The 13,660-nt window shown below is 47.7% G+C and overlaps 1 protein-coding gene across 2 annotated transcripts in view; it reads right to left on the reverse strand.

Annotated features, from left to right (window-relative positions):
* The window catches only part of Grk3 (G protein-coupled receptor kinase 3), a 108,558-nt gene that overhangs the window by 34,117 nt on the left and 60,781 nt on the right, over positions 1-13,660 (reverse strand). For both annotated transcript variants that reach the window (XR_015046981.1, XM_021163545.3), the window contains exons 8-11: positions 11,447-11,538; positions 9,542-9,641; positions 2,213-2,291; positions 514-644 (exon numbers count right to left, since the gene is read on the reverse strand). Coding sequence is in view for 1 of the 2 variants with exons in the window: in XM_021163545.3 (XP_021019204.1) it covers positions 514-644; positions 2,213-2,291; positions 9,542-9,641; positions 11,447-11,538 (402 nt within the window). In the remaining variant the exon portion in view is untranslated. The remainder of the gene's footprint in view (positions 1-513; positions 645-2,212; positions 2,292-9,541; positions 9,642-11,446; positions 11,539-13,660) is intronic.

Raw genomic sequence — 13,660 nt, forward strand, 5'->3', positions numbered from 1 at the left:
ATGTTCCCAGGCTGAGCTACACAACACAACTCACCCACCTCTCCCTCCACCCAGCCTTGTCCCACAGGAGTCAGGACTGCATCTTTCTATGTCTTGGCTCACTGTCAATCTTTATCCCTCCAAAGCTCTGACCAACCGCCAGGGCAAGATCTGCTCCTTGGCGAGCAGCTACTGAACCACAATTACATATACAAAGTGGGAAGTGACCAAAAGATGCTGACTGGCACAGCGTCTCCTTTATTGTGTAACTCCTTAACTTAGCATGAGCTGCACCCAGCATCTTAGTAGGCACTGCGGTTGCTAAGACAACGGGGATTGGCCACGGGTACCACCCTTAAGATGGTCACACAGTGAGCCACTTTGCCAGGGCTGAAACAGGGCTAGGGAGACAAGCACAGGGCCCTGCTGCAGAGAAAGGGGCTCCTAGAGGACCTTGGGCACCCCTGACCCTCCTGCACCCAGCACCTTAGTAGACACTGCAGTTGCCATGACAATGGGGATTGCCCTCCTCACCTTCAGGTCTCTGTAGACTACGAAGCAGGTGTGCATGTGCTCAAGACCCAGGATGATCTCGCTGGCATAAAACCGCATCTCCTTCTCAGAAAACACCCCGTGTTGAGAGAGGTGGTAGTGCATGTCGCCCCCTGTAACCAGAGACCCAGAGGGCAAGTCACAGATGCTCACTGAGAGGAGACAGAGGTCACCCAGCATAACAAGGGGGCTAGAGAAAGGGGAATGGCTCCTCCTTTTGGACTAAGCATGTGACTTTGATTTCTGCTAATTTGGCTAGAGGTGTTGGTCACTACACAAACAACTTCAAGGGAAATGATGGGGAAGACCTTGTCTCATAAATGGGACAGAGCCACCACTGGGGCAGCACCTCAGCTGCCAGTGACACCGTAGACTGGGGACAGAACCTCTGGATTATTTAATCCTCGGCCAGTAACTGAACCCTCCCATGCAGTCCACTCCTTGATCTGCCAACGTGAGAAAACAAAACCCAAAATATAAAACTTAAACTGGCCCCTCGGAGGGAGATTGGATGCTGGTGCTGTCCAACAGTGAAGTATAACTGACAAAACCCAGGTGGTGGGGATGGGAGAGCCCCCCGTAAAACCGTCACCACGGTCACACATTCAGAATCATTTGTAACACAATATTGGAAAAGGGAAATATCTTCATGCGTGGCTTCAAGGACAGGTGGGGAGGGGAGAGACAGCAAAGGCTGCACAATCTGACATTGATACCCTGGACTTGAGGCAGCTCTTTACTCCTTGTGTATATACTGAGACACTCAATAAAGGGCTCCAAGCTCTTTCCAATGGGCCATCCTGGCCCTGGCAGGTAAGGGGCCTCTCTGCCTTCACCCCTCCGTGACCACAGCTCCTTCTGCCCTCCCCACACACACACTCGCGCACACTCGCAAACACACACACACACACACACACACACACACACACACGTGCAAACACACACATAAACACACACACACACACACACACACAAACAAATGGCCTGCACTGTTGGCTCCGGCATCGTCGCTACCAATCTTTGTCCTTCCTACTTTGGGGCTAGATGTGAGCTCAAAAATCACACACTCAAAACATAATAAAACTTAAGGGAACTAAAAGAAAAATAAGCAACTGAACGTCTGAATGGTTCATATTTCATTTCAGCTTTTCCTAAAAATACTCCGAGTGCTCAGCCGCCACACTTGCACACTGAAAGCATTTTCAGGATGAACGTTTTGTATCTGTGCCTTCTGGGGTGGCTGTTCACGGTTTCAGAGATGAACGCAGAGGGAAACAAAAGGCAGAATCCACACAAATCAGCCCTTGAGAGCCAGCTTCTAAATGCGTCTTTGGCCTACGTTTTCAGGAGATATTTCATTCCTAAGAGTTGAGACCAGGAAATAAGCTAATTAAAGACTGAGGCCAGCTGCAGGCCAGAGGGCACTACTTCACAGCCCGTATTTATTTTGTGAAAAGTTTCTAGACCCAACTTCCCAGGGAAAAATGGCAGCGTGGGAGAAATCACAGCCAGTGTTGCAAGATGGATCTACCTCAAATCATAGGGCAAAGATGCCCTTAACCTACAAAAAGAGTCTAACTATGGGACAGACTCACGGAGCCCAGTGCGTCTGGGGGCCACCGGCTCGGAGCTAACACCATGCAGAGCTCACATAGCACCCAGACATCTGGGGCTTGCTTACCATTCATCAGGTCCAGGATGAAGCAGAGTTTGTCCGGCGTGTGGAAGGCATAGGTCATGCAGACAATAAAGGGACAATCCTAGAGTGGACAAACAGAAGCCTGTAAGATGGACAGAAGCGGCCCCAGAAAGCCTTCTAGCTTGGCTCCAAGCGTGACACATGATTGGAAAAGGGAAATAGCTTCGTGTGTGGCTACAGAGCAGCAGATCCAGCTGATGACAAAGAGCCAGAGACACAGAATACCATCAGAACAGCAGGGCATGGGGTACTCTCTCACCCCATTCATCCTGGCACTTCAAAAGACCACAACCACCAGGGACGCTGTTGCCCTGCTGGTCTCTGCTGTTAAGGTTTGAAACCTGGCCAGCCAACTATGTATTTACATCTCTGAACTCAGAAGAGCCAAAGGAGAGGGCAGTTACTTAGCACTTGTGTTAATAGCATGAAATTAAGGTTCTATTAATTGTGTTAATAGCACTTTTGAAGGTGGAAAACATGCTGTAGAGCAACGGACATGAGTAACTCAATGTAAATGGGTGTCCGTGTCCGGGGAATTGTCCACGGATCCCACAGAATCCTAATAGAGATGAAGGCTGACAGGTTGATCAATGAATGTGTGGGAAAATATAAACAGTCAGAAAGTATAGACATGCTTTAAGAAAAAATAAGCCAGGAAAGTCACAGCAGTCTACGTGATGACCCCTTACGGGGTTGGGAGAGGGCTCGGTATGGCTGCATAGCATGAGGACCTGAGCTCTGACACCCCACACACACCTTAAAGAATGAACAGTTGAGCACACACAGAGAGGAAAAGGTCACTGGGGCTCTCTGGCCATTGGGGCTAGCCATGTCAGTGAACTCCAGGTTCAATGTGAGACCCTGTCTCAAAAAACAAGGTATAGAACAACTGAGGAAATCAGCATCTACCTCTGGCTTCCACAGGCACACACATGAGTGAGCATCCCACATCCCTCTGCAAAGGCTAGTGCACACACACACACACAAATGCACACAGGCATACACACATATATACATACATATACACATGCATACACAGACATGCATACCCAGATGTATACATACATACATGCATGCACACCACACACAAATGCACACACGCATACACACATATATACATACATACACACATGCATACACAGACATGCATACCCAGATGTATACATACATACACACATATATACATGCAAAGATGTACACATACATATAGGTACACACATGCTACATACACATGGACACATGCACACCCATATATACACAAACAGAGGTACATACATGTGTATACAAATGGATTTACACAGGTACACACATACATACACATACAAGGACATACAAGTGCATGCACAGGTACACATACATGTGTACACAAATAGACAACATAAGCATGTATATGGACAAACACACATGTACATGTCTACACATATGTACACACAGGTGAATGCACACATGTACACAAATACACAAGTACATATATGTATATGCACATACACACATGTACATGTCTATACATGCATTCACACACATAAGTATACATACATATACATACTTATATATATAGCACATATACAAGTGTATATGTCTATATGTGTATTCATACACTTAGGTATACACACAGGTATACTTAGGTATACGTACACATACTTATAAATATAGCACATACACAAGTGCACATATCTATACATGCATTCACTCACAGGTAAAATACATACACATACTTATAAATGTAGCAATACACACATGTACATGTCTATACATGCATTCACACACATAGGTATACACACAGGTAAACACACATAAACATAATAAATGTAGCACATACACATGTGTACGTGTGTATACATGTACTCACACACAGGCAGGTATACACACAGGCAAACACATGTACACATACTTATAAATGCAGTTCAGAGAGCACGGCCCTAAGCTCAAACACTAAATGAGTAACAGAGGAGCGAGCCCTGCAAGGGACACACATGTATGTGGTCACTTGAGTGCAATAAACGTAGCATAACAGCCCACAGGCAGGGTCAGTGTTTTCTATCAGTGCTGAACAGCTAAGCACCTATTCAACAAAGCAGAAACACCTGGCCCTGCCACACACTCTGCATGACCACTACCATTAGCACCATGGTGCTGAGCCAGGACCAGCTGTTTAGAGCTATTACCTGGGCTGTGCATTACATGACCTGACCACTGTGCACCAAGTAGACAGTCGGTGGCCATCTGTACTATGGGTGCAGGAGGCCTCTGCTTGGATTAGCCTAGCCTGGGAAAGGCCTCAAGGAGAGTCTGGGAGGGGACTCATGACTGTGGCACGAGAGTCTGGACCTGAGCATTGTTAGCTCAGGCTCTGCAGACCACACACAGCGTCTGACACCTATTCTCTGTGTTCTTTCATTACAAGACCTCCAGATACGAATGAACCATTCTCAGCTCATGGGCTGGCTTGGGTGCCAGTGCCACACAGCTCTTGCTGAGCCAGCTATTCAGCTATATAGGGGGTAACTGTTATAGACAGCAACACGGGCTATCTCACGCTCTCAGGGAGAAAAGCAGAAACAGCGTCACGAGGGTCAGGCTCACAGCAGAGACAGCCACCTTGCGAGAGCTCAGGAGAGGAACGGCCTGGGCAGGGAGCTGGGGGTCTCAAGCCTTGGGGTGACTTCAGGACTTCAGGCTCCTGACAAACCTCCATCTCCTGCTTTCAGATCCTGATTCAGCAGGATTCTCTGCTGGACTCTGCACGGCATCAGCTCAGACTTTTCACATGTCCTAGCCACTAAAGAGCCTCAGCAGCGATACGACCTACCATACAATGAAGCCTGCCATACCATATGGTCTCTCTCGACACTGTGAATTATTAAAGTCCAAAGAAGGGTTGAAGTTTCCCTGGTATAACTTTGCAGGTGTCCTTTTTGGCTTTATCGGGTTCTCATATCTACCATCCATCTCCATCCCAGTCCCTTCCAACCCCCCAACACTAGGTAAGAGGGAAAGAAAGAGGGGAGAGGGGGGCATAGATCTCTTTAGACCACTTGCTGCTGACCAGGGGTGTTGAATTCCTAGAGGCAAGTCCAGTCTCAGTTGTCAGGATATCTCCAACCAGCAAGCCAGCAAACCAAGAATCCAGAAACCAGCAGCAGCAGGGGAACCAGCAATCACCCCCAGCCCTCGAAGCTATACCCCCTCTGGCGTCCCCAGAATTCCAAATGTAAACTGTCTGCAGCTGGCAACAAACCATGCCCCTCTGGGAGCAGGAGACCAATCCTAGTTAACGGCTGTGGTCAAACTGAAGCAGCCCCATATGCCACACCTGGGATTAAAACAAAAATATATATATATATTCACATAACGTAACTGTTTTATTCACATAACATAACTGTTTTTTTTTCCCAGAAACCAAAATTCTCACTACATAACTTCCTTAAAATGTCAGTGTTGGGAAGACTCTCAGTCTGTAAGATTCTTGACATGTAAGCAACAGGGTCTGGGATTGATCTCCACATTAAAAAGCTAGGCATGCTCATAGGCACTTGGGATCCCAACACTGAGGTGGCTGAGAGAGATGAGCCCTGGGACTCCCGGGGCAGCCGGCCTAGCTCAATTGTTGAGCCCTGGGTCCTCTATCTCAAAACACAGGGGAAGGCCAACAACCTAAGAGTAACCCCTGACATATGACCTCTCACCTTTGACCTCCACACTCAAGCAAAAGAGTGCACACACAACCACACACAGAATATGCATTAACAGGCTCCAAAATCTCCGTGTCAAGGCTGCGCAGATGATTTCGAGCTGGTGTGCACTATAAACTAAGCATGGACACACTTGGACTCATTTCCATAAGTCTTCTAGAGAAAACTGGGTCAGGGTGACTGGCAGCTTCCTCTTCGGGCCTCTGGTCTGCTGAGGCGGTGAATTTGCTGACTCTAAGAGTTGTGCATTTTCAAGTACATAAAGCACAGAGCTCTCCTCCCATGAGCCAGTGGCCTTCTGGGGCCCTGTCTCGGTTAGGGTTGCTGTTGCTGTGCTGAAACCAAATAACTGAAGTTAAGTTGGGGAAGAAATGGTTTATTTGGCTTATACATCCTAAATCATTACACTCCACTGAAGGAAGCCAAGAGGGGAAATGGACAGGGACCTGGAGGCGGGACCTGATGCAGAGGCCATGGAGGGGTGCTGCTTACTGGTTTGCTCCTCATGGCTTGCTCAGCCTGCTTTCTTATAGAACCCAGGACCACCAGCCCACGGATGGCCCCACCCACCATGGGCTGGGCCCTCCTCCACCAATCACTAATTAAGAAAATGCATCGTTTGCTTACAGCCTGATTTCATGGAGGCATTTCCTCACATGAAGTTCCCTCTTCTCAGCTTGTGTCCAGTTGACACAAACTAGCCAACACAGGTCTCCATCTTCTCCAGGTCTTCCCGTGACCTTCCCCAGCTACACTTACCTCCTCATCCTCGGTGCCCCTCCCCGCTCGTGCCCTGTGATCTAGTAGGCATCTCAGTGGAAAAGAGAAGTGGGTAGACCTGAAACTCAGCAAAGCCAGGGTTTTTCCCAGCTGGGGTGGGGGAACTGTACCCAGGACACCAGGGGGCCTCACAGGGAAGATCCTGGCACATACAGTGGCTTGTGGTCTTTCTAATGACGGCCCAGAGTCTTTAGCAAGATAGGGAATGAGTTTTAGAATTAGAATTTAGAATTAGAGGGAAAAGAAGAAAGAGAAGAAGGAGGAAGAAGTAGGAAGGAGGAAGAGGAGGAGAAAGGACAGGAGGAGGAGGAGGAGGAGGAGGAGGAGGAGAAGGAGAAGGAGAAGGAGAAGGAGAAGGAGAAGGAGAAGGAGGAGGAGGAGAAGGAGAAGGAGAAGAAGAAGAAGAAGAAGAAGAAGAAGAAGAAGAAGAAGAAGAAGAAGAAGAAGAAGAAGGTCTCACTTCCATATTTAAAGACCAGTAAGCCAAGCCCTGAATTGGGAACTGCTTGCCTGAGGCCACAAAGAAATGGGCAGCCAGCCACAATGGAAGCCCCACGTTCCCTGAGCATCCCCCCAACAGCTCCTTATAAGGTGGTTTGCACAGTGCCAGGTACAGGCTCCCCTTGACCCAGTTCCAGCAAGGTAGATTTGAGTATTTTTATTCTCCAGCCTCAGCCCTGACCATCAGGTTCCGAGCACGCGAGCCATTCAAGTTTGAGTCTCTCTAACTTAAGACAAGGCTTGCTTCCCCAGTCTCAGATCTACGTCCCTGGGATGATTTCTGCCCACCTGGGAAAACCCATGACTATTTCATCTGGCCTGGCCACACCTGCCACCAGAGCCTTCCCTCGTCTCTGTGGGAGAAGTGACAGCCTGACAGCAGCCAATGGCATCTGACCAAGCTGACCTTGAGACTGAACAAAACACCTGTGGCCAGCCCTTCCCCCACCACACCAGGGAACCCCTCCCCCAGACACCAGTCTGGAGCTCAGATGCTCCCTTGGGCAGTCCCCCTAGTGAGATGAGAGGGAACACCATTGGCTACAGTTCTCACCATCTTAGCAGAAGCCCCATGGAGCTTTTCAATGAGACAATGTTAAACACCCAGTAAGGGAGGAAGACTGGCAAGCCTCATTGATCCAGGAGCCAAGCAGACACCAGAAGGAGGGTTACATGGTGTCCAGGACACACAGAACTGAGCGCTGACACTCCCAAGTCATCTTACTATAGCGTGCCAGGCTAAAGCACCTGGGTCGTCATTAGCAAAACAGTTAAGTATCTGAACATGAGGAGGGTTAATTCCCTCAAGTTAGTTCAAGTTAGTGGCCCAATAGAACCTGGATTTCGAGTTTATTTCCTTCAGGTTGGACCAAAGCAAAGATGCTGTACTTCTCAGCCCACTAGCCTTCATCTGAATAAGGGAAACTTTAAAAGAATACACACAACCTGACCTTTCCAACACCGAGAGAAAAAAAAAGAAAGAAAAAAGAAAAAGAAAAGAACAGAACATTCTCCATTAGACTTCTTAAAAACCAATGGGGCTTTGAAATAACTCATTAAAAAAGAGGCTAAATGTCCAGAGTTGGAAGAAAAACGTGCGTAATTAGGGTGCATAATTAGGGATTAATTAGAGTCCACCCCTCATTTCATTTTACAGTTCACCTAAATGATGTGGTTGTTTTGCTTCAGTAGCAAACAGTTCTTCTAGAAGCTCCGAAAAGAAGTGCTAGAGTCATTGTCAACTGCAATTCAATAAAAACAGGTCACATACACACACACACACACACACAAAAACACATACACACAAAACCCCAAAAAACAAAAAACAAAAAACACTTTGTCTCCAAAGGAATGATCCAAAAGGTGAGCTTGGGTCAGTGTGGCCAAAAACCAGAAGGGGTGGATATGTTCTGTGGTCTCTGCAGCCTTCTTGACCACTGAAACGGGCTCTTAGCCATTAAGGTTTGATGCCTTCAAATCCTTTAGGCAGAGAGGACTGTGCATGGAATCCAACTGTGTCAGTCAGAAGGACCCCACAGGAGATGACCATCAGAAATTATCCACCTACGGCCTGCACAGTGATAATCAGAGCCCTCCACTTATTACAGGGAGCATTAACCTGCCAGCCACAAGTGTACAGTATACTCTGCCTATGGCACAACTCCATCCTAAGCCTCTGGTCTGCTCTGAGTGCTGGCTGACAGCTTCGTGGTGCCCACACACCTGCACAGATTTTAACAAGAGCTGTCTCAGATGGCTGTCTTGTTTGGTGGCTCTGTACAAACATAGAAAGGCCACTGTGGGGTGGTGGTGGTGGTGATGGTGATGATGGTGGTGGTGGTAGTGCTGCTGCTGGTGGTGATACTGGGATCGAACCCAAGGCCTCATGCTTGCTCCTCAAATGTTCATTCTCCAAGTCATATCTCCAGGTCTGGAGCTGAGGCTTGGATGCCTGACACCACTTCCAGACGAATAAGTTGGAGTCAAAGCCCGCCCTCTGCCTGGCTTATGGTGGACAGGGCTCAGCCTTTCCTCCTCTGGCTTGCTTTCCTTCATGCAGGACATTTTAAAATCACAATGCAGTGTTCTTATCACCATAATTGTCTGCCCTCTGGGCACCATGCTCTGCTAAGAAGGAAACCAGAAGGGAACAGCTCCAGGAGGAGCTGCTGGTTCTGAAGGCCTTCCCTCCAGCTCAGAGAGAGGCATCACACCCCACCCAACCAGCATGAGCCCGTCCTGTGTCACACCCAATCCTTTCTGGGTCAACCTACTTTGTGATCAAGCAGGACAGACAATAGCAACTGACAAGACATCAGAAGCCATGGGACCTACTCACCCCAGTGCTGACGAGAGACAGCATGATCCTCTCGTTCAAAGCCAGCGTCTCCCCCTGCTTCATCTTCACCCTCTTCTTGTCTAAGCACTTCATGGCATACCTGGGGGCATAAAGACTAGAGTAGAGTCTAGGCTAGGAACCCACACCAGGCTACACCAACCTCCAGGCTATTTCTACCACAGCAAGGAGAAGCAAGATGGTGCCCAGAGGAAGCAAGATGGCGCCCAAGTGCCCTCCGAGGAATCTCCACTGTGGGAGAAAGCAATCAAACAGTACTACAGGGACTTCTTGCACCATGTGGATAGAGATGCATTAGATAAATGGGGCAGAAGCAAAAATAATAAATACTTAACATGCACTTTGGTGCTACCGAGCAGGGGAGATAAATGCGTGGATCGGATTTAGCTCTTTGGACTCTTCGGCGTAAAGACCCTAACTGGATTCTCCTGTACTTAAACGTGGCCTATGCTCTATCAGGTGGCAAGAAGATTTCTCACATCTGCTCCTGTCTAACTAAGGGGCCCAAGGGACAACTTAAAATTTGCAAGAACCCGTGATAAGATCACAAGGGGAACTGACCCGTCATTTGGCTTTTTCCATAAATCACAGGCAGAGAACCGCAAGAAATGTTTTCAGTTAGAATTGGGAACAAAACACCCAGGGAAGGAGTTACAGAGACAAAGTTCGTAGCTGTGATGAAAGGATGGACCATTTAGAGACTGCCGTATCCAGGGATCCATCCCATAATCAGCTTCTAAACGCTGACACCATTGCATACACTAGCAAGATTTTGCTGAAAGGACCCAAATATAGCTGTCTCTTGTGAGACGATGCCGGGGCCTAGCAAACACAGGAGTGGATGTTCACAGTCAGCTATTGGATGTATCACAGGGCTCCCAATGGAGAAGCTAGAGAAAGTACCCAAGGAGCTAAAGGGATCTGCAACCCTATTGTTGGAACAACATGATGTACTAACCAGTACCCCGGAGCTCTTGTCTCTAGCTGCATATGTATCGAAAGATGGCCTAGTCGGCCATCACTGGAAAGAGAGGCCCATTGGACTTGCAAACTTTATATGCCCCAATATAGGGGAATGCCAGGGCCAAAAGAATGGGAATGGGTGGGTAGGGAAGTGGGGGGCGCTATGGGGGACTTTTGGAATAGCATTGGAAATGTAATTGAGGAAAATATGTAATAAAAATATTAAAAATTAAAAAAAAAAGAACAGTGAGACGCTGAGAGAGGATTCTTAACTTGTTACAAGAGTTTTAAGGACAGAAAATTCCCTGTGACTGTCACATTTGCTTGGAACTGCCCAGCGTGTGTGTGTGTGTGTGGGCGGGTATCAGAGTCCAGAACTCAGAAATGCATGGCTGTTAACTGAAAGACAGTGAGAAGAAGCAGGTGCATATCTCTGAGTCTGAGGTCAGCCTGATCTACATAGGAAGTATCAGGCCAACCAGGGCTACGCGTGACTCTGTCATGTGGCCTATATAAAAAAGAGTCTGAGACCAAGCAAGGAGTTTAACCACAGCGTGGAGCCCTGAGAACATGGGAAACAATGTATCCCTGATGTGGGACCTAGCTGCTCCAGTCTCCATTCTCTGCCAGGATGGTTGTTTTCAAAGAACGTCCACTGAAGAGCGAGCCATCAGTATAGTCAGGCCCTGGGCACACAGCAGGATTCCTACACAAGGGAAGACACCATGGCTCAGCGCAAAGGGCAGCAGCTACCAATTCCAGGACAGGCTCCCTGCTGTGTGCACTCCATGTGTGGATCCTGTTAGCTTCCCCAGTGGCTCTAAGAAGTGAAGGGCCAGGCTTCCTGACCAAATCCAAACATCTATTTCTTTCTGTGGAACTGAGGCCCTCTTAACAGTCCCGTGAGACAAGACAGAGGCTCACATTTTACCGGTGTCTGCTTTCCTGCAGCCATAAACTTCCCCAAACCCTCCTCGGCCGATGATCCTGTGCACGCTGAAGTCGTTCATGCTCAGCTGTGGAGGCACAAGACAAAATAAAGACATAAAACCACATGAAGTCAGGGTAAGGACAGAGAGAGTCCAGTGTCACCTTCCACTCCCAGGACCTTAAGCTGAGAGATGAGACTGCAAGATGCTGTAACCAGGGACAACCTTCTGCCTCAGCCGCCACCCTGAGACATACCAGGTCCAACATGGAGACAGATGAGGGGAGAGGGAGGTGGGGGAGGGGACTGTCCCTCTACTCTGAAAACCTTAGGTTATGCAAGCTGTGGTGTCGGGGCAGCACAAGTGTAGAATTACTAGACAATATGAGAAGTGATCTCAGGCACCAGGAAGCCTAGAGTTCGGGGACAAACAGAGCCTTCTTCACACTGTCCTGGTGGGAAGGCAAGAGTCCATGTGGAGGGCAGCTGTTTCAGAACAAACCCCCTGACTGGAAATGCTGAGAGGCAGGCCATGGGAATCGGGACTCCTCACAGGAACATAAAAAAGGGCCACAGAAAGAGACTTCATTTACACACACATTCCCTCCATCGAAGAGCCCAGGGGTCAGGAAAGGTGTGTGTGTGTATATGTGTGTGTGTGTGTGTGTGTGTGTGTATAAGCCTGTGTGTGCATATGTGTGTATCCTTGTGTGTCTGTGTATGTATGTATATGCCTCTGTGTGACTATGTATGTATGCATGTATGTATGTGTGTATGTGGTACATATGTGTGACTATATATGTATGTGTATGCCTCTATATGACTGTACGTACGTATGTATGTATATGTGGTACATATGTATGACTGTGTATATATATATATATATATATATATATATATATATGTGAGTATGTGTGTATGTAAGCCTGTGTATATATGTGTCTATGCTTGTGTGTCTGTGTGTATGTGAGTGGATGTGTGTGACTGTGTATATGTATGTGTATGTGAGTACATGTATATGACTGTGTACGTATGTGTGTGCATGTGTATGACTATGTGTGTGTGTGTGTGTGCATGTGCATATGTGTGCATGTGTATGACTATGTGTGTGTGTGCGTGTGCATGTGCATGTGTGTGCATGTGTATGACTATGTGTGTATGTGTGTGCATGTGTATGACTATGTGTGTGTGTGCGTGTGCATGCGCATGTGTGTGCATGTGTATGACTATGTGTGTATGTGTGTGCATGTGTATGACTCTGTGTGTGTGTGTGTGCGTGTGCGTGTGCATGTGTGTGCATGTGTATGACTATGTGTGTGTGCATGTGCATGTGTTACAACCTCTTTCTTTTAAATCATCTGAAACACAGGATGGATGCAAGGGGAAGGAAGGTTTGGGAAAGCCCTTTCCCCACAACTCTACTTTAAGTGCGAATCTTTCCTTAAAAACAAAAACACAACGGATTCTTTTATCTGATCCAAACTGTGTATCTCCAGAAGATCCATGTGAGGGGAGGGGAGGGAAGGGGAGGGTGCAGACAGAACTGTGCACCCAAATGTGACCCGCAGAGCGGTCCTTTCCTAGAGTGACTGACATTTCAGCTTAGAGGATGGAGAGATAGCTAGGAACCACACAGCGGGGGGGCCTGTGGTCAAGGGTCACTCTCTTCCATCTCCCTGGGTTTGTTGTTGTTGTCTCTCTGTCTCTCTGTCTCTCTCTCTCTCTCTGTCTCTTTCTGTGTGTCTCTCTCTCTTTCTCTCTGTGTCTCTGTCTCTCTGTGTGTTTTTCTGTGTCTCTCTGTCTCTCTCTCTCTGTGTGTGGTGTGTGTGTGTGTGAATGAGAGACTGACTTCTGCACTGGCTAGCCCAGTGTTCTATCCTTGAGCTGAATACCCAACCCCCACTTCCACCTATTCCAAAGTAAGAAAAACGAAACCAAACAACCCCTAAACCTTATTCTAGACAACTCTCCTGCTCATTTTATTATATCCTGCAGTAAGAGAGGTGAAAGGAACTTCACAGTATGGCAAGAGCCCGGGCTGTGCAGTCGTGATAGTGAAAGGAAGGCTTACATCGCCGGTGTTATTTTTGGTAAAGGGTCAATCAATTACAACCTAAAATAGCCTTTCTTACGCACATAAGCTCATTCTCACACAAACATGAGGAAAGAAAGTTAAGGTCACAACTGCTTATCACTGAGCATGGGAGCCC

The sequence above is a fragment of the Mus caroli genome, unplaced genomic scaffold, assembly GCF_978045245.1.
Source record: "Mus caroli unplaced genomic scaffold, Mus_caroli_1 scaffold_4, whole genome shotgun sequence".
Taxonomy (NCBI): domain Eukaryota; kingdom Metazoa; phylum Chordata; class Mammalia; order Rodentia; family Muridae; genus Mus; species Mus caroli.